Source organism: Pantherophis guttatus, chromosome 7 (assembly GCF_059756535.1).
Source record: "Pantherophis guttatus breed Tessera chromosome 7, ASM5975653v1, whole genome shotgun sequence".
NCBI lineage: Eukaryota > Metazoa > Chordata > Lepidosauria > Squamata > Colubridae > Pantherophis > Pantherophis guttatus.
In genome coordinates this window covers 21,490,425-21,515,459 of record NC_142069.1, presented here as the reverse complement: position 1 = coordinate 21,515,459, position 25,035 = coordinate 21,490,425, and the positions used below count along the sequence as shown (strand labels likewise).

Genomic DNA, 25,035 nt, shown 5'->3' with positions numbered 1-25,035 from the left:
TCTGTGGGCATGGCTTGGTGGGCGTGGTGTAGCTTGGTGGGCGTGGCTTGGTGGGCGTGGCAGGGGATGAACACTGCAAAATCTCCATTCCCTCCCCACTCCTGGGGGAAGGATATTGCAAAATCTCCATTCCCACCCCACTCTGGGGCCAGCCAGAGGTGGTATTTGCCGGTTCTCCTAACTGCTCAAAATTTCCACTACTGGTTCTCCAGAACCTGTCAGAACCTGCTGGATTTCACCCCTGGTTAGCTTCCACCCCATCTGTCTTCCCTAGTCACAAGGCCAATCCATGCAGGAATAAATTTACTACATAACAGAACAACAGAGTTGGAAGGGACCTTGAGGTGCAGAGGATCCGGTAGATTACATTAGAAGTATCTCCCACCTCCAAGCGATCTTTGCAGTGTATGATTTGTCCTCGCATGGTAGCCTCTGGGTGTTGTGTGATGCCGCTTCATTCATAATAGGGACTGTCCATTATAGTCACTAGTGGTGACAACCATTTAAGCGTGACAGCCTTACTTAAGCACCATTCCTGTTCTCCTTGATGCCACTATTAAATGAACACATGGGTGATTTAGTAAGCAGGGGGTACCTTGTTGGTGGCATCCATCTGGCTCCATAAAGGATGTAGACAAGCAGCAAGATTTTAGATTAACAGAGTTGGAAGGGACCTTATAGGTCATCTAGTCCAACCCCCCGCTCAAGCAGGAGACTCTACACCATTTCTGACAAATGGCAGTCCAATCTTTTCTTGAAAGTCTCAAGTGATGAAGCTCCCTCAACTTCTGAAGGTTGATCAAAAGCAAGCTGCCATGTCTACAAGGCATTGTTGGAGTGCTGAAAATGGCGGCTGCTTCCAGGAGGCATGGAGTGTAGGCCAAGCTCTGCAGGGTCCTGTCAGGATGGGATGGGGGAAGAGAAGTGGGAGGGCGCTGCAGCATCCATGTGGTAGGTTGCAATGACTACAGTGGCACTGAGGCTACCACAGGAGTTTGAAACAGGGTCATATACAGCTTTGTGGGGGGTGAAAGCTGCCTTAACTTTGGCTGTTAAGTGATTGGTCATATCTCGAGAACTACCATACTACATGCACTATAAGTCCACCATTCTTCATGTAATGAAAAATTCCTTACTTTGATATAGAGTTCAAAACCATATTTACACTTCAAGACTGTATTATTCTTCCCAAAAGCATAGTAACAAAATAAAAAAAAATAGAGCAAGTTGACATCATATTCCCAAAATATTCATTTTGCACATCCAGCATGATGAAGTTGACAGTCAGCCCCTTTTAAGCATCCTCTGTTATGTTCCACATACTTGAAAAAAAATCTTTTGTTGAATTAGACCCAATTTAAGATTGTAAGAAACATAATACTCTTTTATATCATTTTAGGACAGAATGCCTTGCTTAGTATGATTCTGCCCACTTGGTTCAAACATTGGGGGGAGTGCTCTGTCTCCCCCACTCTGAGAGGTTTTATGGGCTTAGGACAGGGGTGAAATTCAGCAGGTTCTTATAGGTTCTGGATAACCGGTAGCGGAAAATTTGAGTAGTTCAGAGAACCGGCAAATCCCACCTCTGGCTGGCTCTAGAGTGGGGTGGGAACGGAAATTTTGCAATATCCTTCCCCTGGAGTGGGGTGGGAATGGAGATTTTGCAATATCCTTCCCCTGGAGTGGGGTGGGAATGGAGATTTTGCAGTATCTTCCCCTGCCACACCCACCAAGCCACACCACACCCACCAAGCCACGCCCACAGAACCGGTAGTAAAAAAAATTGGATTCCACTGGCTTAGAACTAAAGACTGGCTTTCTAAGTAGTAGCTTTATAGAATATGTTTCCTCTGGAGGTATGATTGGATCCAACTCTCCTTATAGTCATGAAGAGCTTGAAACAATTTTATTTTAGCATGCCTTTGGAGTCTTAAAGAATTGGGGAAAATATTCAAAAAAGCATAATTATAAACTTCCATATGCATTAGAAAAGAGATAGGCATCAGGTCTGCCATTTTCTGTGTGTTCATAAATTTATAATTTCCTAAAGACATAAAACTATATCCCGAAAAGTAGCATCATGTATTATCTTCGGAAGGCTACAATAGGTAGGAAATAGTCAACTTGGTTAAATTGTGTTTCAGTAAATGCATAAGTGAACAGAAACCAACATAGCCTCTATATAATACAGACTTAAACGCAGTGGTGGGATTGAAGTAATTTAACAACCGGTTTTCTGCCCTAATGATTTCTTCCAACAACCAGTTTGCCAAACTGCTCAGAAAGTTGACAACCGGTTCTCCCAAAGTGGTGCGAACTGGCTGAATCCCACCACTGCTTAAACGTGACATCTTTCTGTAAATTTGAATGCCTACTTATTTATATGAAGTTGTCCACTAATTAAACAAAAAAAAAAAGAACAGTTTATATATCCATAGTGAAGTCTGTAAGGGAATTAAAATTAGCTAGAACAATAGTACAGTCTTGAAAAAGACCTAAAACTTGATTAAAATCTCCAGACATAATTAAATCATGCATAGCTAAAATGAAAAGACATTCAAACCTCTATGAAAAAAACTTGATGATCCGTAGTAAGCCCGTAGGAATTAGTAAATGCAGGAAGGTCATTAAAATCAGTGGTATTTAAACAATTAAATATTTCTTTCATCTTCCGCCACAAATATTGAAAATTTAATCAAAATGACTACTCCCTAGTAGATTTTGATTTTCTACCAATAAGTATTTAAGCAATCTGTTCCTTAAAATGCTTTTACTTATAAAGGATAAGGTGTTTTTTTTTAAAAGTCTGACTGTATATTGCTCAGTTTATTTAGATACTTAAATCTAAGGTCTTTTACATTGCAGGAAATGACTAAAGATGACATAAAGAACCAAAAGTGCTTTTTCAAGAGACAACTGGACTTTCTTGTTTTTCTTTGAAGACGTTTCGCTTCTCATCCAAGAAGCTTCCTCAGTCAAATCCTTCCATTCCCCACCATCCAGTCAGAGCTGAATCAGCTTCTTGGATGAGAAGCGAAATCTCTTCAGAGAAAAATCAGAAAGTCCAGTTGCCTCTTGAAAAAGCACCTTTGGGACAACCATGACCTGGATGACTGAGAATCTCCATAGACATGACATAAAGGAATTGCACATTAAAAACCTATATATAAAATTCATTTTCCATGGGTTAAAACTATCCATCCATCCATCCATCCATCCAAACTAAGACAGACTTTTTAAAAAACCAAATATTGTATAGAAGGTTGCACATTTAAAAAGGAAAAGGAAAGAAAATAAGTTTTTTAAAGACAAAATGAAAACTATGAAGCAGAAACAAAAAAGAAAAGTAGAAGAGCAAATGCTAAAGTATCTCTAGAAGCAACATGTTAAAACCAGACTTTTGTCCTTGTCCCGCAGCTAAAATGGTCACTCTCTCTTTGGGAAAAGACAGACTGTTATAGACTGACATTATTTTTATACAAATAGACTTTATAAGTGGGTCGCTGGGCACAGTATCAGAATTTTCAAATTGAGTAACCTTTGCTTCATGTGAATCAATCACTGTGGTTCTTTAATTCCACTATTTTTTTTCCTAAGGTGTCAAATTTGCTTTCGCTCAAAAATGTTTGTTTCATAAACACATCACACTGATTTATCTATATAAATCCAGTCATTCTAAAAAACAAACAAACATGTAGATCATTGGAAAGGAGTTTTAAATGATAAGCAAATCCTGATCACATTTTTTCTTGTTGACTTTCTCTGTTACTAAGATGTGAAATTGTACAGATCAGCAGACAGATCTCACAAAAATAATATTTTTGTTGAGAAAGTCTATAGAATCTAGTAATAGAGCTGTTACTAGAACTAGTAATATACTTTGCAAGTCTCTGTGGAGATTCTCAATCATCCAGGTCATGCTTGTCCTAAACTAAAGTTAAAACTAAAGAAGGTTTTTGGATGAGAAGCAAACATTTTCAAGGAAAAATCCAAGAAAGTCCAAAAGTCTGTAGAGATTCTCAGTCATCCAGGTTATGGTTGTCCCAAAGGTATTGGAGATTAGGGGCACTGGAGATTAGGAAGGTTAAATAAACCCTTTCTTCAAACTGACATCCAGCAATCCCTTCAATGTGAGTAACTTGAGTAGAATCTGTTAATTCTTAGATGGAATCTGGAGTCTGGACTCCTGGTTTCAGTTTGAAGGTAGTTACATGTCTGGTGGAGAGCCAATACAATTGCCACCTCCTCCCCAAACATATCCACAAAGTCAGAGTATTGTTCTGGTAAGGTAGGACATTCGGTGCACCAAACAGCCATGTGGAAGGGTGAGAGTAAAAAGCTTGCAATCAGTGTTGTTGACATTTCATTGATGGAAAATAAATTGTTCTTTGCTCCTAATTCACATCTGGATTATGTAATTGTAGTCAATCAATCCTCAGCACATTGGGAATCTGTAAGGAAAGCAATAACAACATTAAGTGGCAAGAATTCTGTATGATTTCAGTTGTAAAGGGTTAGCACAGCACAACCCAAGCCCAGCTTGTAGCATCTGCCCATCAATTGTTCTTACCAGCATTGGCCTTTCCAGCAACTAAAATCGATAAATTAAACTTTTGTACTGCGGCTCATCTATAAAATTGGCTGTTGCCCCCAAGTCTGAGAGTTGTTTCTTCCAACCTATTTCTAAATACTCTTCTAACAAAGAGTAGCAGGAATAATAAAATGTGCTTGCCAGTTGTCTGAGTGCTCTTTAATTATATTTAATTGTATGAGGGTCTCGTGCAGAGAAAGAGAACCTGCAAAGTTTCCCAAAGCTATGGCCTTGAGCAAGTCAGACATTTGCTTACTGTGTAGCCTGTAGATCCACATGTGCAGCATTTTGTTCATCCGGGTGAATGAATTTAGCTGTGCAAGATCTGACTAGATGTCTGAGAGCTCCTTGTAAAGGCATAATCTGAGATTTCTTCTCTGTTTCTCTCCTGGAACAAAGTTTCCTTGATTGCCCCAATTCACAGGATCTCCAATACTGGATTCTGAGGAGGCCCAGGCAAATAGGGAGGAATATTACAGGGGGAAGAGAGGTTTCCTTGCTATTCCTTCTAGACCTCAACTCTTCCAAATAACTACCTATTAACACACCATGTTGGACCAGCTCTTCCAAATTATCTGGGGTGCCTTGTATCATCAATTCATCTCTCAGCTTGTTAACAAGTCCTTCTTGAAACTGGTCAGTTAGAATGAAATCATTCCACCCCACAATTCTAGCAAATTGTTTCAAATTTGTTATAAGCACATGCATCTACATCAGAGCCTTGGTACTACAGTGGTTTAAAGCACCCTGTTATTAACACAGCTGCCTGCAATTTACTGCTGGTTCGAATCTCTCCAAGGCTCAAGGTTGACTCAGCCTTCCATCCTTTCTAAGGTAGGTTAAATGAGGACCCAGTTTGTGGGGGCAATAAGCTGACTTTGTATAAATATACAAAAGTATGAAGGCTATTGCTTAACGCACTGTAAGCCGCCCTGAGTCTCCGGAGAAGGGCGGCATATAAATCAAATTTAAAAAAAAAAAAAAAAAAAATTGCTCTTTCACCCTGGCCCAAAATATACTGATGTTCTCTGAATGCTTTCTGGCTAGTTTCTTCAAGGTCATCTCCATGGCTCTCTACAGAAATAGAGAAACACAATCCTTGTTTACTCTGTCTTCTGAATTCAGACTCATAATTTATCTCTACAAAGCAGTAATTTAAATTTTTTTAAAAAGACAAAAGTCTGCCAAATTAAGCAATAAAAAGATGAGGAGATAGTCCTTTAACTGGGGGAAAACCGAGTTCATAAATTTACTTTCTTACTTTCATTTAATGGGCTATTGACTGGAATAGAGGAAAACAGTGGAGAAAAAAATATTGCTATTGGATGCAGTACAAGAAAGCCAGGAAGAGGGAGTTCGAATTGACATTCATCCCCCAAATCACTGACACTCTTTAAAAGGCCATGGAGCGAATCTGAGCTTGTGCCAGCCTGGTTTGCTAAGTATCAAACCAGCTTGTGCCAACCTGGGGCAGAAGATTGCCAGAGACACTTTCAGCCATTGTGATTGCATTTTTAAAAACTGCTTCTCCAAAAAGAGGACAGATGAAGCTCAGACCAGAGTCTAGTTCACACTGAGTTTTCTCTTTATGGCTATTGGCCTGCCCAAAGTTGAGGAGGAATGCAGCTGTTCTTTTGAATTGGCAACCTGCACGAACTGGCCCAGATTCTCCATATTAACAGGATCTTCGTTCTCTATTGTGATCCATAGCAGTGGGGAAGCTGGTTTGCTTTGCTTTGGCTTTTCAGTAAAAATGTGTGAAGGATTTATGATTTCACAAAGCACATCGGCCTTGTATTAGTCAGTTGGTCTGTTTGCTCTTTCCAAAGAAGTTTAATAAATAAGTAAGGGCAGATTTAAACTAAACCTTGTCTGTCACATGCCCGTCTGTTAGCCAATGATGAGGCTATAGTGTGTAATTAAACAATCATTTATATTCTATACAAGTGTGTGCCAAAATAATAAAGAGCTCTCAGGAGCCTCGTGCTGCTGAGGCATTTAATTCATGCACAGAAGGAGCTTGCTGCAAAGCTGCTTCAGCAGAATGGGGTTTCTCACAATGGAGCAGGGAGAGAGCGGGGCCGCATTCTTCAATGATTTGATAAGGCAGGGGTGTCAAACTCAAGGCCCAGGGGCTGGATCTGGCCTGGGGGGGTTTAGATCGGGCCTGCAGGGCCGCCCTGGAAACAGCACAGGATTAGGCCGCGGTGCCTCTGCTAGCGGAAACAGAGCTCGTGAGGGCTGCATGCGGCCCTCGTGAGCTCTGTTTTCACTGGCAGAGGGTTGCAGGATGCCCTCGCAACCTAAAATAGAGTTCGCAAGGGCTGAGGGAGGCCCTCCCAAGCTCCATTTACACTGGCAGAGGGTTGCAAGAAGTCATTGCAGCTGAAAACAGAGCTCAGGAGCCCGTTTTCGCTGGCAGAGCGCTTGGGCCGCCACAGGCGCCCCCGACACGAGTGATGTTGAGCTGGCCACACCCACCCTGGCCCTCAATGAATGATGTGGCCCTGATGCAGCCCTCAATGAAATTGAGTTTGACAACGCTGTGATAAGGCAATGGGATAATTTAAGAAGCTAAAAAGGAGACTGTGTTTCTTGGGTCAGATCCACTTTATGTTTTTCTTGAGTGTTCCTGATATTTCTCAGTGATATAAATAAAAACTGGCAGGAATAAACTGGGTGTACTTGTATAGCCTACATATATACACATTTCATAAGAGGCAAATAGGTAGGTGGATGGATAGACAGACATGAAAAAACTTTGTCCAAATGTTTGTATGCATCATAACACTTTTATTTTAAAGTATAATGTATTATATACACTTTGCCACATGGGAACAGGATCTTTGGTTAATTTGAATTTTAACCAAGTAGCATCTCTAAGATTAATAGAAGGATCAATGGATGGAGAGATACACAGATGGGAACTTCAAGACAACAAACAAGATTTCTTCCTCCATTTCTTTTTCTCTCCACAAAGCCTATGAAATAGTTTGAATTAAGAGAATGTTGTTATTGTTGTTGTTGGTGGTGGTAGCGAAGTCATGTCCAACCCATCACGACCCCATGGACAAGGTTCCTCCAGGCCTTCCTGTCCTCTACCATCCCCTGGAGTCCATTTAAGCTCACGCCAACTGCTTCAGTGATTCCAGCCAGCCACCTCGTTCTCTGTTGTCCCATTCTTCTTTTGCCCTCAATCGTTCCCAGCATTAGGCTCTTCTCCAGGGAGTCTATCCTTCTCATTAGGTGGGTAAAGTATTTAAGTTTCATCTTCAGGATCTGGCCTTCTAAAGGGCAGTCAGGGTTGATCTGCTCTAGGACTAACCGGTTTGATCGCCTTGCAATCCAAAGGACTCACAGGAGTCTTCTCCAGCACCATAGCGATCCTAAAGTCAATCAATGAGATGAAGGAGGACTTGAAATTCCCCAAACCTAATTCCCTGGACATTGGGCCACATTGCTGGGGCTGACAGACAAAATAAATTTCAACAATCTCTGCAGGATTCCTATTCCATATTTAAACGCTTACATTTTTACACCCAGAAAAAATTAGAACAAAAGGTGGTAGAGATTGTGGTTGTGGTTATCTTGGAAAGTGCTGAATCATCTGTGCTCAGGCAACCTTCCTGGCTGCAATTAAACACCAGCTTTACATAGTTAATTGAATTATTCATTTTTGAGTATCATACACTAAACTATAATCTAAATAAACGGACTTTTTTTTGCAGAAGTCAATAAGTCAAAAATAGGTCCTCCCCCCCTAAAACTACTGAAGTCAATAATATCCAACTTTAACATGTCACATTTACTTGGCCTTGTTAAATATATTGCATGAATGAAGCTTGTGTCTATTTTTAATCAAAAATATGAAAGTCAGCAAAAACCACTGGTCTAGGATTCAGGCTACGATGGTGATACATGGACCTCATGTGAGAAATCAAGTGAATTGTTTAGGAAATGTCCCTTGCATACCTGGATGCAATGAGGAGATTTCAGCCAACAGACTGCATCGGCTTGCTGTGCTTCCTTATTTGGTTGACAGAGCATCGTTTGGGATTCTTCCCCATTTGCAATGCAGTAAAGTCACATAAATTCAATGTCATTGAACCACAGTGTCTGCTCTAAAGTACAATTTTAAAACGAAAAGGAATATAATCCGGTAGTATGGCAGCAATGATGTACTGAAGACCCAACTTCAAGTCTCTTGCTGTACCGGAAACATGGCTCTATCTCCATTGAAGTGGAAAGAAAGAGCTATCATACTCATATAGGATCATAAGAGTGGTGGGTTTCAAAATTTTTTACTACCGGTTCTGAGGGTGTGGCTTGCTGGGCGTGGCATGGCTTGGTGGGCGTGGCTTGATGGGCATGGCAGGGGAAGGATACCGTAAAATCTCCATTCCCATCCCACTCCAGGGGAAGGTTACTGCAAAATCCCCGTTTCCTCCTGATCAGCTGGGACTTGGGAGGCAAAGAATAGATGGGGGTGGGGCCAGTCAGAATTTTTACTACCGATTCTCCGAACTACTCAAAATTTCCGCTACCGGTTCTCCAGAACTGGTCAGAACCTGCTGAAACCCACCTCTGGATCATAATCACAAACCAATCAAGCAAGAAAGTAAAGTTGATTTATCCTAAGAGAACCATCATTTAACTCCGCCAGTAGAACCTGGAACCAGAGGTTTTAATTACTAATGAAATATCTTCTTTCCTAATGAGATCTGAAATTTGAAGCACATTTTTATTGACTCATATTTCATGGCAGGTCATAAGAAAATTAAATGAGGTCCTCTTACTATTGACTGATTGTTGATTGGAATTGCATGGAAATAATAGCTAGCTATTCAGAATATCCATTAGCCCCTCCAGACAATGGGCAGCAAGTACATGCTATCTGTTCCTTATCTGCTTTCTATTGTATCATTTTGATATTGTTCATCTTTGCTACATATCAAGCAGAAAAGCAAAAAAATTGAATAATCAAACAGCGCTGTACATATTCAGAATTTGGAATGGGAACAGAGTTAGGTGATTTAATCCTACCTCTGTCGGTTGGAAGAGTGCTTTCAATTTATTTGGCTTTGAATGATGATGGAATTTCTCAACATACTTTTATTCACTCTTTCCATTTATTTGGGGCAGAGATAGAGTCTTTTTCCAGCCATTGAAAGCTGGATAACAAATGAAGATAACTCTTTCATTCCTGGGAAAAAATAAATACTGCATACTGTAAAGCTTATTGCATGTAACCTAATATTCTCCGAGGACCAATTCCCATCGTCACAAATCTGCAGAGGTAATGTTGATGTTGGTTGCAGAAAGTAGACATTGAACTCGAATAATACTAAGGTCAAGTGATTTGAAGGACCATTGCTGTATCAGTACATTACAGTAGGATGAAGCAAATAACACTGAAGTTGTATACTTGTATGAACCATACAAACGTATGATACTGCCTTGAATCAGTGGTGGGATTCAAAAAATTTTACTACCAGTTCTGTGGGCATAGCTTGGTGGGTGTGGCATGGCTTGGTGGGCATGGCAGGGGAAGGATACTGTAAAATCTCCATTCCCATCCCACTCCAGGGAAAGGATACTATAAACTCTCCATTCCCTCCCCACTCCAGGGGAAGGATACTGCAAAATCCCCATTTCCTCCTTCCTTCAGCTGGGACTCGGGAGACAGAGAATAGATGGGGGGGGCAGTCAGAGGTGGTATTTACCAGTTCTCCAAACTACTCAAAATTTCTGCTACCAATTCTCCAGAACTGGTCAGAACCTGCTGAAACCCACCTCTGCCCTGAATATAATGTGATCTATTGTAAATGGCTAAGAAAGTGAGGTACCAGCTTAGCTTTTTACAGTTCTCATTAAGCTTCTTAGATGGATCCATAAGTGTGACATAAATGATGCTCCTCAAAATTCATTGTAGCAAATATGAGTTTTGAGGAACTCAGCTGTTCAGCAAAGATAGCAGAAAGTTTCTCTTGAGCCAGCATATGGATGACTCCTAATGAGCATGTGGACAATAATGTGGAAAATTGTTTGCTATTGCAGCCTTCCAACATCAACTCTTCTGATGTTTCCAGGGTAATGTATAGTCTCATGGCTTTTTGAGTAGCTATCAGAGTATTCTTAGTATTGCCTCTCATTGGCAAAGAAGAGCTTTATCAGAAGGATGAAATGTTCAAGAGGAAAGTGCCACTGATATTATATCCCATATTTTAAATAAACTAACTGGCATTCTAGAATTCCTGAGTCATCCATTGCTGATTCCTCGGTTCTTTCTCCAACTACTTTCTTTTTAGATGGTGGGCAAAGAGTTATTGTGATAATTCTAACCCATTCTTCCTGTTTTTTTCTCCTCCTTGTCTTTTGTCTTTTTTTTTTTTCTTCTCTTCCAGGAACCTTCTGCATAATTTCACTGTGCACATGTGTAGCTGGAATCAACTTTGAGCTCTCCCGATACCCCCGGTACCTGTATGGACTCCCTGATGACATCAGTCATGGCTACGGCTGGTCCATGTTTTGTGCATGGGGAGGCTTAGGTCTTACTTTGATCTCTGGCTTCTTCTGTACCTTGGCCCCTTCCGTTCAACCTGTCCCCAGGACCAATTGCCCCAAATCGAGACCTGAGAATGGGACAGTGTGCTAAGACAAGTACAAACAAGCCTATAAATATACATATTATACATATATAAATATAAATTAATATACATAAACATATATTATATATAGATCTCAAACAGTTGCCAGTGCCATGGTAGAGTGGAGTCCAATGGGGCTCCTACATCTTCTCTACAGCTTTGTATTGTTCTTGTTATTTTTCCTGGAGAAAGGAATAGCTTTTCTGCAACATTGCTCTTCCATTCAGCTCCTAAAAAAAATATCTTCAGCATCCCACTTCAAACATCAAATGAACATCTGTCTACCGCCAGTTGGGTGTGATGTGATAGGGAAGGGAAAAGGGTATCTTGGTGTATAAGGTACTTTTACAAGGAGTAAAGAAAACAACAAATAAATAAAACACTGTATTGGGGAAACATAAACAGTAAATAAATGAACCTCTTTAGTTACCTCTCTAAAATTTAACCTTCTCAAGGTCATCTTCAGAATCCCTCTGTTCACATATGGATTTTTTTTTTCTTTTAAACCTTGCCTGTTCCATCAAAGAGGAATGAACCAGAAGATTAAGGCAGGTTTCCCTTTCTTTGCTAAACTTTAAAAAAAAAAAAAAACAGCCAAGATTCTTACAGAACAAAACTTCAAGTGAGGATCCTTGAGTGGATGCTTTAACCATGCTGTTTTAACTTCCCTCTGCCTTACAGCCAGGCTTAATTGACAAGGCTAAACTGTTGGCAGAATTGCAAGAGAAAGTCTAACTGAAATGCTGTGATGCATAGTGTATAACTCCCCTTCCAGCCCACTTTTTTTTTTCAAAAAAAAAAAGAAAGAAAGAAAGAAAGAAAAGTAAACCTGGCATTTCCATGTGATCTTCTACCAAATTCTCCTCACTGTGATTGCAACAAAAGGTGTCAAGACTTATGCATGGACGAGGAAAAGCCAGTTTGGAGGCTGCACATTTCATGGTCTGGATTTGGTTCTGCCTCTGATCTCCCCCTTGCCTTGGAACCATCTGAATCAGAACCATCTGATGGTGGATAGAAGAAGCCATTGTGGGTGGTAAGGGGAGGGAATGTGGGCGTTGTGGTTGTTTGATCGTCAAGTTGGCTGTGCAGGAGGAGTCTGGACAGAGATTGTCATTGTTGTTATGCCATTGTTTTGTTAATTACAATCATTTGGGTAAAAGCCATTGCAGTGATGGAATTCTGAAGGAATGGAAATAATAAGGATTGTAATACACGGTGCTCCTTCTTATGTCCATGTGCACCAAGAACAGATGTCCGTGCAGTTATCATAAACTACCTGATTTTCTGAGCCTTTTACTTGCCACCCAGAGATGTTTGCTATGAGATAGGTGGCAAATAAATTCAATAAATAAACAAAGATGAGAAAACATGTAGACCAGAAGGCATTGAAAAGGAGAGAAGGGAATTCCATTCCTCATTAAAAAAAAAACAAAAAAACTTTTGATTGTGATTTGATAATTCCTCCACAGGGGTATTAGTAAGGTGTGGTTAAATAAGTCAAACTGATAGCTGAAATGTTGTGATTGAAGATTTGTTTGTTTGTATGTGTATCACCCATTAAAAATGGATGGAATTTCAACACACCTTTGTGGCCATCAGTTTGACTTTGCCCACCGAGTGTGCCCCTACACACACATACTTTTCATCTGTTTCCTCTCTTCTCCTTATTTCTTACTATTTCCCCACTTATTTATACCTGACTCCTCCTGTTAAATATTCGTGCTAAAGATCTGGATACAGTTAAGGTAACGAAAATAACAACTTATGATCCAGAAAAAAACTGGGATCTGATTAGTCCTTATAGAGATTGGCATAGAGAGGATAAACAAGACAATGGAGTAGACACACAAACTAATTGCATATGATAATGAACTTCAGAGGAAAATAGTAGCGTAACATTGGAGGATGGATTTGCCAAAACAAATGAACCACACTTCTATTTTTAGTACCTCGTGACATAAAATAAAACTACCAGTACAGAAGTATCCTTTCCTTTAAAGACAAAAAGCAAGCACAGATAGCATATAAACAGTCTTTCCAAGTATATTCTGAAGTATTTAACCCATGTAGCAACATCTTCTTGATGTCTCTTTTCATCGTAGCTACACATGCAGATAAACCATGTGGTTATAATGTGTGGGTCTACCATTCAGCCTTGGATTAACCATTAAGCAAAGGAAGCACATGCTTTTAGGGGACCAAGGGAAGGGGCCACCACATCATTTTTTTTCCTCCCAGTTATCATGCCTTTAATTCTTTCACGGATGCATTTGACTTTAGTTTTCAGCATTGAGCCTTAATGTGTCAGTTAAGCAGTGGAGGGGCCAAGGGCACCATATTTGGGGCTGTGCTTAGGGCATCAGTTGGCTTTAATTCAGTCCTGCTACCATACAAAGGAATGAACTGCATAATTTCTCTCCACATCAAAAGCACAGTTTTGGGGTGCCTGTAAGGGCATTCCCACTAATGTCAGATTCTACCTCTGGACCCAGAATTTCAGTCATGCCACTCTACATGTGTCTTTAATGCTGATGAATCAGAAACTTCATGAAAGAACCCTTCAGAAAGGACCCTGCATTAATGGGGGAATGCAAAACTTGGTAGTCTTGTCACCATCCTTGTTTTGCAGTTAAGGTGGGGAGGATTTTAAACACTGCTCAAGGAAGAAATAGCAAATATATATTGAAGAAGTTGAGGGAATAGTAGTAAGGTGTAACAAAATGGAGGAGAGAGCCTGGGCAATGGAAAAATAGGATGAAGTTTTCCAGTCAATGGGAAGTAGCTTGCTCCACACCTCTCCTCTCCAGGAGATGTTGCAATGTTATCTTCAGCAGTGATGGACTCAGAATTAATTGGTTCAGTTGCAGAAGATCTCCCTAAGACTGACAGTGAATAAGGGGGGCAGTGGAATGATGCTAATCCTGCATCAGCCCAGCCCATGTAAATAACGTTTATTATTTAGTGGATCAAATCTCATTTATTTACTGAAGCAATTGGAGGAAGATGATCTTGTATATCATGGATTTTGTTGAAATTAAATTGGATTAATGGAGAGTCAAGGCATGCCATAGGAATAGAGGGGTGAGGGAATCCCTACAAAATTGAAGTCCTTGTATCCTTTCCTTTGGCTGAAGAAAACCCTCAATGCAGATTTAGATCATGCAATGGAAAATGAACAAAAATGCAAAGAATATTATAATTGCTTCGGAGCACAGCAATATAGAATTCAATAACAGCATAGAATATTTCTGATGTGGAAGCAGTTCTTCTATCCATTCTCTAAAGCTACAGGCCCAATGCCTATATTTTCCATAAATTCAGGGAAATTAGAATCTGAGTAACAAGGTCGGCCAAATCTCCTGCAACTCAAGCTCAGTCCTAGTGACTTACTCCCGTTTCCTTGATTTTAACTGCAGGAGGTTAAAAAAAAATGTAATTGGTGCTGCAGACAGTTTCAGAAGCAAAGCAGAATAAAGGAATTGTCAGGAAAAAAACCTTTAATGTTGAAAATCTCAGTGGTTAGATAAGAGATCAGTTAGGAATATGGGTCCACCACTTTCTTTTTAATGTTGGCAGAAAACCAGAATATAAAAACTGGAATAAATAAATGCCATTCTGTGTGCCTGCAATTGATGCCAGACTTCTCCTATCTATTACCATCCACCTATTTTAAGAGTTGGCTATTTTAAGAGTTGCATCCCAAGGTTGGCTTCCTTAAAGAAGGATTACCTGTGTATAACACAAGGTAATAGGGTTAGGATGTTTTTGGTTGAATTTCATAAGATGTTCAATCACCAATATTGAAATAAGAGTCAAATGGTCTGGGGGGGGAAAAACTGGAATTCTGCAACCAGGTTGAATGAGCTGAATTATTTGTGTCTCTCAGGAGATGGCAGGAAACTTTGATTCTGCATGTTAGCCATTACTATTTTTACAGAAAAAGTCCATCAGTTGAGTGCCTTTTTTCATACATTTGCCATTTATTCATCAATTTACTACTTTTTAAAAACATACAAAATATTAAAATGAGAGGATTTTTATGTTTTCTCCTTAAATAACTCTATTTTAAGATCTTAATGTGGCATCTACAATATGAAATATAAGTCTTGTGGCACTTTACAGACTAAACGTATTAAGGCATAAGGAGTAATGATTCCTCAGAATGTCAGCCATTGATGTGCTGTAGAGCAGATGACAATGTCTTGCAAGTCATCAGAGCAAAACATCAGGACACTCACCAGGCCCAAATGAATTATTGGGACAGAACACGCCTCAGTACAGGGTACTGTCAGTAAAGTGGTCTTGCTATCTTTGGCACAGCAGCACAAGAAGTCTATCCTTGTACAAAATTTCATTCTGAGGAAAACTATTTTCATGAAGAATTCAGAGGAAAGGTGGCAAAAGTCCTTTTGGTTCAATTGATGGGGCGTAATCTACCACCAGTATTTTTTTTTTAAAATAATGTTATTAACAAAACAAAAATAAAAAACTAATGCAAACTAAAAAGAGAATAAAAATCAAAAATAGTGGAAAAAGGAAAAAATGGAAAGATAAATGAGAAAGAAAAACAAGAATATAGTTTTAAAAAAAGAAGAGAAATATATACTGAAATAACTTTCCCCTTCATCATAGCAAGTATAAACAACTTTAATAACTTATCACTTTCTCCTAAAATACAATAAATGATCCCTTCTTCCCAAATCTCATCTCCTATGCTTAAACAAATCCTTAAAAATTCCTTGTTTCAGCCCTGATCAGCCAAACCCATTAAGTTACCAGAGATAACAACATATCTATTTTAACCTTGATCAAATAAACCAGCCTTGTATTTCTTCCTTTTATTTAAAAATCTTGTTCTTTGGTCACTTCAAATAATGTCCTAAAACTGTTTCATAATATATTTTAAACACAGTCTGTCTACAGAAGCAGACACTCTTAAAATTAATTTCTGGGTTGATTGTTCAAAACTATCCTTCAGCATGTCCAATGTTAAAACATTTTTGCTTCATTCTGTTTTAGTCAAATGTAAGTATTCTTCTCCCTTAATTGTAATCTTCTGTTCTTTCTGGTTCCTTCTAGTGTCCAACCTTCAAAATCTCATCTTGTATATATAAGTATATTTTAAGAGAATTCAAAACAAAAGCAATTTCTTACAAGAATTCTTATCATTAATTCTAAAAATTTATTTCCAATCTATATGGCCCCATGCTCCATTTGTAACTTTGAAAAATCAAAGTTCTAATCACTTTTTTATTGTTTATTCAAATATATTTTTTAAGTTTTTAAATTTGTATTTAAAACTTATTGCACTGAAGACTGAAGGAAATTCACCAGTGCACTATCAATCCTAATAGCTGAAAAGCAGTTAAAAAGCAATTTCCAAAAGTGATTGGAAAAAGAAATATGTGAAGAAATATGTGAATCCAGTGTCCTTTTGAATAAGTAAGATGGCTCATTCCATCATCTTCCAGAGCTCTAAACCTACCAGAGATCACTGTCCTGTGGTCTTCTTATAAAAACCAACTATCTGGAGCAGTTATGAGTGATCTCATATCCTCTCCTTGTCCAAAGAGGAATTACCAAGACTCAGTCTGTTTGCTGACTCTTCATTCTACTGTGGTTTCTTTTAGTGAAGCTGTTTTCAGTTCACTATTTCTTTTCCAGAAGGCTGGCACCTCTAGTAAATTACAATGATGATTACCACTACTCTAAGTAAACTCTTACAATAGGGAAGTAGACTAATCTATCCCTGGCATTTAATAACTGATAAAATAATAATAATACATATTCAGCAAAACTAAATCTAGGTTTAAAAAACATTAACTAGGTGGAGTGATTTTCTGAGATGTTTTGTATGGTTTGCAATACCAATTACATACACTATGGATTATGCTGAATATTGAAGAAGTAGGAGGTCTCATTACACCTGCATAAAACTTCCACTTCACAGGAGCTGCAATACATAGCTTAACACTCAATGCTAAAATAGGTGAAAATACAATCCTATGAATTCGGTTGTCCTTACCTGTGACTCCTCGGGTTCAACCTGCGAAACACATTGAACTTTTAAGATTTTCAGGCAGCTAGTATGAAAACTTAGCTTAGAGATGGTAAAACTTTGGAAAGGTATTGTTGATGATGCTACCATGAAGCATGAACCTCAACAAAGAAAAGAAAGAACTAAAATAGATTTATTAGACTTTAAAAAGTAAAGAACAGAAAGTTGCCGCCTCTGATCTTAAGAAGTCACAGAGCTGTCCTCTTTCACCTTTTCCTTCTCACATTTTTCCTAAGCAAGAGCTCTAGGTTTAAGGCCTTCTGCTTTCTGTTTGCATAATTGTTTCCTACACTGTAGGAACATATGAGCAGCTGCTCCTATTAAATACTGCATTTGGTCTGTACCTAGTCTGGTACCCTGCTAAAGGCAACTCTGATGAGAATATATTTTAATTGAAGTGCCACCATGAAGTTAAATGAAAGTCACAGATATACTTGTATATGTGCATATTTGTATGTAGATGTATATATGTAATTTTTGAAGAATTTCAAAGTGTTCAGGTGACCTTATAGAATATTGCTGTTTGGCTGAATGTGTTTAATGATGAATCTGTGACCTCCCTTGGTTTCTTTGGGAAAATACTTTACAATGAAATCAAAATGGCCACCCTCCTTTATCTTAATCATAACTGGGGGGGGGGGTGAAGGAACTAATATTGTAGCATGAACCTGAAATCTTTGGGATGTATAGTATACATCCTATACTGTAGTACACTACAGGTTCATTTTAAGGATTTCATAGTAAAGCTGAATCTACGCTACAAAATTTTAATCAGATTTATGCTAGTTTTTTATTGCTTCTCCCAAACCATTTGGGAACTGTGGTTTAGTGAGAGTGTTGAGATGTCTGTGTGAGATTCCTATTCTATATGGCCTTATTTCATAGTGCAGTTAGACCTTACTTTGAGATGCTGATGAATATCACCAATTGTTTACTGTAGTGGTAACTTACTATAGTGGTAATTTACCACAGGGTGCGTATTAGTCATTCTGTAGATGAATTGACTTAACTTTGATCAGGTAGGATGAGGTTCATGGCTGTCCCAAAATATTTTGTTACCAAAAGCAGGGCAAGATGGCACCATTATTTCTTTCTATCTAGGAAAAACCAATTGGAATAGTATTTGAACTTTACATGGGCAATGAACCAATATCCACCCCTGTTTCTGAGAATAGCAGGTTAATATAGAGTGCATAGTTCTATCATTCAAGAGAAAGTAATCACTGAAAAACTATTATTGTTGAACACTCAGCAATCCCTAACATCTGCTTCCAAAGACAATTTGCATTCTATAAAGGAGCTACCATTTTCAAGCATAATCTGTATTCCCAACAATGCCTCCGTGTCTGACATGGATCCCAAAGTCATTCCATAGAAAATAAAAATGCTAAGAGTCTGCCACTCAATGTCTGGAAGTGAGCCTACCCATCCAGATGAAAGGAAACAGTAAGCTAAGCTATTATGCAGAAAATCCTAGGAAGTCAGAATTAGTGGTAGTAAATCAGTGTTTTGTGATTAGCTGTGGCCACCATAGCTGTCATGCTGAGAAAGTTCCCAAAGCATGTTGTTAAAATTACAAGGGAGATCGGTTGTCAAAAAAGATTATAGGCTCTTGTATCAACAGTTTATAATTTAAAAACTGTATTAACTTCTCCTCAATATCGTTGCTCCTAAATACCTCGCTCAACCATTCCAATTTTTATTTATCTCTCCAAAAGTGCTGGGACTCCTAGAATTTCCAAATAACATTTCAGTTGGCAGTCCATCTTGCTATTCTCCCCTCTTGAGGTATTCCAGCTGTAATCCTTGTTCTTGAAGTTCTACAAGGTTGAATCTGGGTGTGCAGCAGCTCACAACTGCAATTGTTTTTCATTAAGAGAATGCATACCTCTCACGTTCATTAGGCAAAGTCATATTTGCTCTGTATTGCAGGGGTTAGATCCCTCAAAAAGACAAAAGTGTAAGTTCTAAAAGTTGTTCCTTGCAGTTATTCAAATTTTGGAGGCCCTGTGGATCATAGGTACAATTCCACTTTTTTGAAAAAAAATTTAATACCATTAGCTCTGTCTCCTTTCTTTCACTCCCTCATGAAATGCTTTATATAAATAGGAAAAAAAATCTTGTTCTATGTTTCATTTTCATATCAGTACCTTCCAGATGTAACTGGTTTTTTTTTTAATCCAAATGCCTGTAAAAATATGTACAAACTTAAAATTGTGAATTGGAGGGCAGGGGAAGGGAAGGGGAGGGGAAGGGGAGGGGAAGGGGAGGGCAGGGTTTCAGCCTTGGTGAATTCAACAGATGAAGCATCCTAAAACTGTCTCACTGGTTCTTCCTCTTTGTCAGTGAGACAAGAGGATCAGGAATATTGGCGCCTCCATTGTTGTTCCTCTTACTGTAGAAGTCACTGGTTCTAAGCAAACTGTTTGCATGTATTGCTGTCAACAGGAACAAAAAAAAAAACCCATTGTCTCTGAAAGCCTTGTAAGGTCTGTGTGTCATAATAAAGTCAATGTTATAAAATTTAATGGGGAGAAAGTCAGAAAGAGAGGTTGAAATGGTTCTTTCCAACACCTTCTTTCATTGCAAGTCTCCTAGCAGCAATTCCAAGTATCTTTTACTCTTGGGTTATCCGTCCTCAGCTTCATCGTCCTTGGTCAAGATGCACGTTTGCCAAAAGAGGTTTTGTCCTTGTTTATCTCCTCAGCAAGTGACCTTACGGTGCTGCTGAAGCAGCAAAAAATGAAAGTTTTTACAACATGCTTTTAACTTGGTTTATGTTTTTCTCCATTCATAGAAGGCCACCGCTGCGGTTTTCAGTTAATAACAAACAATTAATTTAATTACTGACTGAAAACCAAATTCTCACATTCCAGGAAAGGCGTGGCTTCTAGTCCTCCAATTCTGCCATCTTGCAGCCTAGCAGCGTGTTTAGCCTTGCTATTAACCCTATCTCAGGAAACAAATTTGGGTGTTTAAGGAGAGGAAAGAAATGACAATCCTTGATGGCAGAACAGAGTTGTGTCTGCTTTTGCACTCTGCTCTGTGTCACCTGAACTTGATTGCTAATTTAATGTGAGATGGTTCTGTCACTACTATTGAAGGATAAGTCAGCTGCTGATCTAGTCCTTTGTCTTCAGGAATCACACTTCTTGAGTAAGTCCCAGCTCCATTAATATAAGAAAGTTGCAACCATATGGTTGTCTCGTGGGGAGAATTTTAGAAACGCCACACTTAATCTGCCCTTATTCTTCCTGTCATTTCTCGCTATGATTTCTATATTATTCTGTCAGGGGAATGTCATAAGATTAAATGACCAATTTTAAATTTAAATTAAAATACCGAAGTAACGTGAGGTGTCTCTCCAAGTTGCACTTAAATCAATGACCTAAGGCTGAGTTTATAGTTTTAGTGGATTCTGATTTGGGAGCTTAGTTAGTAACGCATGTGTGAAACTCAAGTTCTTTCCTAGCTATGTTGGTTTTTACAAACAGGATCATTTTAAAAAATGGTGCAACACACAAATTTCAGTGGTCTAATTTGCCACCATTTAAGATCAGTTATTGCTTTTGCTGAATTTACAATTTTATCCTGTGCATCATGATTAAGTTATACCAAATGGAGCATAGATGGGACCTGGGTTGCATCCAGTTCTCCCTTAACTACTATGCAATTCAAGTAGCCTTTTCTTGTTTTTGTGTTCATACTGTAACCACCATCATTTCCCAAAAATATATCAGATGGAATACAATTCAGTCATTAGATATGTGAGTTTGGGAGCTCACACTTTGTATCTAGGATGTTGTCCACTTGCCTCTTCTCAGTGAACAATCTTCAGTATGATTTTTACAGATTCTTTGAAAGAATAGAATAGAATAGAATTCTTTATTGGCCAAGTGTGATTGGACACACAAGGAATTTGTCTTTGGTGCATACACTCTCAGTGTACATAAAAGAAAAGATACATTCATCAAGAATGCTTCACATCAAAGTAACTTCCAATGCTTCCGTTGAAAACATTTTCTTTTCGCATTTATTTCCTACGTCTTGAAAGCCACATTACATACTTTGTAATGAAAAATATGAGATGTGCCCATGTAGAATTCATTTCTTCATTGGATCAGAATTTGGCTTCTTAACTGGGTCAGGGACTGTTAATTCCAACTATAACAACCCATCAAGATTTCTATTCTTTTGAAATAATGCAGGAAGCACTCTCTGTCTGTCTACTAGACTAACTTATTTTTGATTCAGTGGGGCACACTCCAAGTAAAGAAATTCAAGGTCAACACATTGTCTTCTTTGTAGAATGGCAAACATAATTATCAAAAGTTAAAGAACACCTACAAATAAGGACAATGACTTAGACACTTTATAGCCCAAGGGGCCTGAACTAGCACGAGTTACTTATGATATGTCTGAACTAACAAAAGCAACTATTGCAAAGGTTTTGACAGTGCCAAAAACTGTGGGGAATCCAAATCTGTCAGACACAGCAGCACACGAAAGCAATTTATTTATTTAATTATTTCAAAAAATTCCCCTGCCTTCCTTTATTACTTTACAGGTAATTCAAGTGTCAGGGAATATACATAACACTCCTTCCTCCTCCTATTTTTCCCACAACAGCAACCTTGTAAGGTGAGTTGGACTCAGAGGGAATGATTGGCCCAAGATCACCCAGCTAGCTTTCAAATTTAAGGTGGGACTACAATTCACAGTATCCTGTGAGTTAATGATGTGTTAATTATCCTAATTATGCACATTTAACTGGAAGTCACTGCTACTGAATTCAGTTGCCTTAATTCTGTGTAAACAGGAATGTGCCCTTAATGTTTTATATTGTGGAAGCGTAACAAATAGAACTGTGGTTTTGAGAATTAATTTGTTTGGTTTTTTTTTTTAAAAAAAAAAGGTAATTTGAGGCACCATTGTTGAAATATGGAGACCCTCAACATCTAATTTGAATAACATTAAAAGCATATAAATAACATTTATGAACTGCCCTGTTACAAAATATGTCAAAAATCAGAGACAATTATCTAACCTTTCAGAATCAGAAAAGAATATCTATATATAATCAAAGGAAAAGAAGGAGTTTTGATCTGTGCTTGAAAATGAGTTATAGATGAGATGAGATGGTTGAGGAAGTTTGTTACAGAAGAAACAAGAAAGTTAAAATATCCTCCTCATTTGTTGGCATTTAGGATTCACCTTATGAGAAATGGAACAATATAATTTACAGACTAGATTTTTTCATACATCGGAACACAAGATACACTAATTTTGAATAGAGTGGATTGTCAAAAGTGATCCCTTCTGGTCTCTAAAGATCTCCCTCTTGCTCTCAGATCTTATCTCCGTTTTTTAAGTCATACTCCCACTCATCCTGTTTCTAAATAAGTTGATGTGAGATGCAGGTTTATCTCTGAAAAGTTCTCACTTTTTGGAAAAATGCTTGAGTATCCATAGCTGAGCTGACCCAAATAGCACAGTACACAGTGAACCTGTTCTTGGGCTCCTTGCAATGTAGATGTGAATGAATAAGGCCGTGATTGCTATTATATAAATTTTAAGAGAAACTTTGCAAGTTATATGGTCAAACTATTCTTGGATATTTTTAGAATGCATACATGAATACTTTTGCAGGAAATCATTGGCGTTCTGCATATAGAAACCTCCAAATCAGACAACAGCTTTCTGGTAACAAATTTCTAATTTGTCATACATCCCCACAATCATTCTGTCCCTCATGTACACCTCCCCCTCACATACATGTACATGCACACAATACACATATGTGAATTTACCACTTTAATGTAGGCCAATAAGAGCTGTGTGTCAAACCGCAGACCAAGAAATGTCAATGTTTCATCTTCAGACTTCCTGTCAGTCTGCTATGAAGAATAGTTAATCCTTGGTTATAAGGTAATATTCAAAGTCCCAGCATATCTGCAGGCTCGATGAATGCAAAGAGGAATATACTTGGCATATCCCAGGATTAGAGGTCATATCTGATGTTGTGAGAACTAAGATGGTACTCCGCATTTCCGTTGCCAGGAAGTTAACCCTTTCATATATTTTGGGCCTCTCCCATATTACCCAGCCAAAGGCCTGTTACCAATTAGCTATGGAAATTAAACACCCATCATGGCTGGAAACACAAAGCTGGGGGAAGCTGATCTAATATTTAGGACATTCTCACATGCTTGTATTTGGGACCATTCAATAGGCACGTGTTGAGCTCAACAGGAACTCTATCTTGATTCAGCACATTCAAAACGGAACTGCAGGATTCTGCCCACGATTTCATGGTACTAAAATCTGAATGCCATCAGCTCAGTTGTGACTTCACGGTTACCACTGATTTATTCATGTCTGGAAAAAAGCCAAAATATTTAAAAGATAGATGGTGTATATTCACAAATCGCTTCCAACTGTGTTGATTTCTTTCGTGCATTCTAAACACTTTGCAACTTACAAAGATCAATAAAGACCATCAGTTATATAGAAGGTTCCACCAAGACAAAACAATGTTCTGCTGTGGATCTGAGCACTGGTAGTTGCCAACCTCCTGAAATGTGTATATGGTCAATGAACTCTGTTAACTTTAATTGACAACAAGCATTCGTTTTCAGTTGTGTTTCTTAAATGCATCACTGAATGAAACTCTGAGCTAATAAAGGAATAAATTATGCACAGCAAACCTCAAGAAAGTGCTGTCCGTCCCTCCGCACCCACCCACCCCGCTCCTTTCTCCAAGTCAGGTCTGTCATTCAATTCTTCCCTGGTTTGCCTTTAACTTCAGCATTCATAGCACAGGTCAGAGTAATGTTCCTTGAGTAAACCCTGTTGGTTAGACTGTAATGCATCTTTTCTGGCTTCATGAAATGCAAGTAGCCAAAATGGCTTTTGGTGCTAAAAAAAAAATAAAAAATAACATGAATTAGTATGTTTGATTCTTGTTCTGATATGATGTGGATAACTGTGTTGCTTGATCTTTTTACAGCTAAAGCTCCATCTTAGTGCATCTACTTCTTCACATTACTGGGTATAACAATGATAGTTGTATGCAGCAAAGCCCTCGTTTGGCTTTCAGTTCTTGGTCCCGCAGAGATTCATCAGGGGCCTTTTTGTTTATTAGAGCAATAGAGAGGATTCCAGGAATGTTTTAAAAGGACATGTGAATTTGGGGGAGACATACAGTATTTCAAGATTTTTCCCAGAAAGGGAAAAAGAAGAAAGGGGAAAAACAACAACAACAATGGAAGAGAATGCTGAGTATTATGGGGCTTGATGGGGATGGGTGGGAGGAAAAGTAAACAAAACTGGCTGCATCTTGCTTTTTTAATTTTTTGTTTTTCTTTTCAAATTCGCAGGACATTCTGTAATTCCATTGATTTACAATATTGTCTGGTAATTAAGCAATTTGTTTATGGAAAAAAAAAGAGAAAAAGTAAACTGTCAGTTGTGGAATGTAAACTGATTAAACAATTAAATAAAAGGAAATCATGTTGTGTGTTTTAACCCTAGCGTTTGATTATTTCTTTATAGTTCTATCCTATCTCACGGGCATGCTAGCAGCTCATGATTATTATCTTTTCTTCCCTCTAATAATCCCAACATTTAAACCATTATAATTCCCATTCTAGGGGCGGGGGGTGGGGGGTAGTGTGTCTGAGAATGAAAAAAGTGTTGCACTTGAGATAGGCATGCTTTATTGCAAATCACCAGCC

General features: G+C 38.5%; 1 protein-coding gene across 1 annotated transcript in view; it reads left to right on the top strand.

The window, feature by feature from the left end:
- Window positions 1-24,826, top strand: part of TMEM178B (transmembrane protein 178B) — a 364,398-nt gene extending 339,572 nt beyond the window's left edge. The window contains exon 4 of the mRNA XM_034402907.3: window positions 10,996-24,826. Within this exon, the coding sequence (XP_034258798.1) occupies window positions 10,996-11,246 (251 nt within the window). The 3' untranslated portion in view covers window positions 11,247-24,826. The remainder of the gene's footprint in view (window positions 1-10,995) is intronic.
- The last annotated feature ends 209 nt before the right edge of the window (window positions 24,827-25,035 follow it).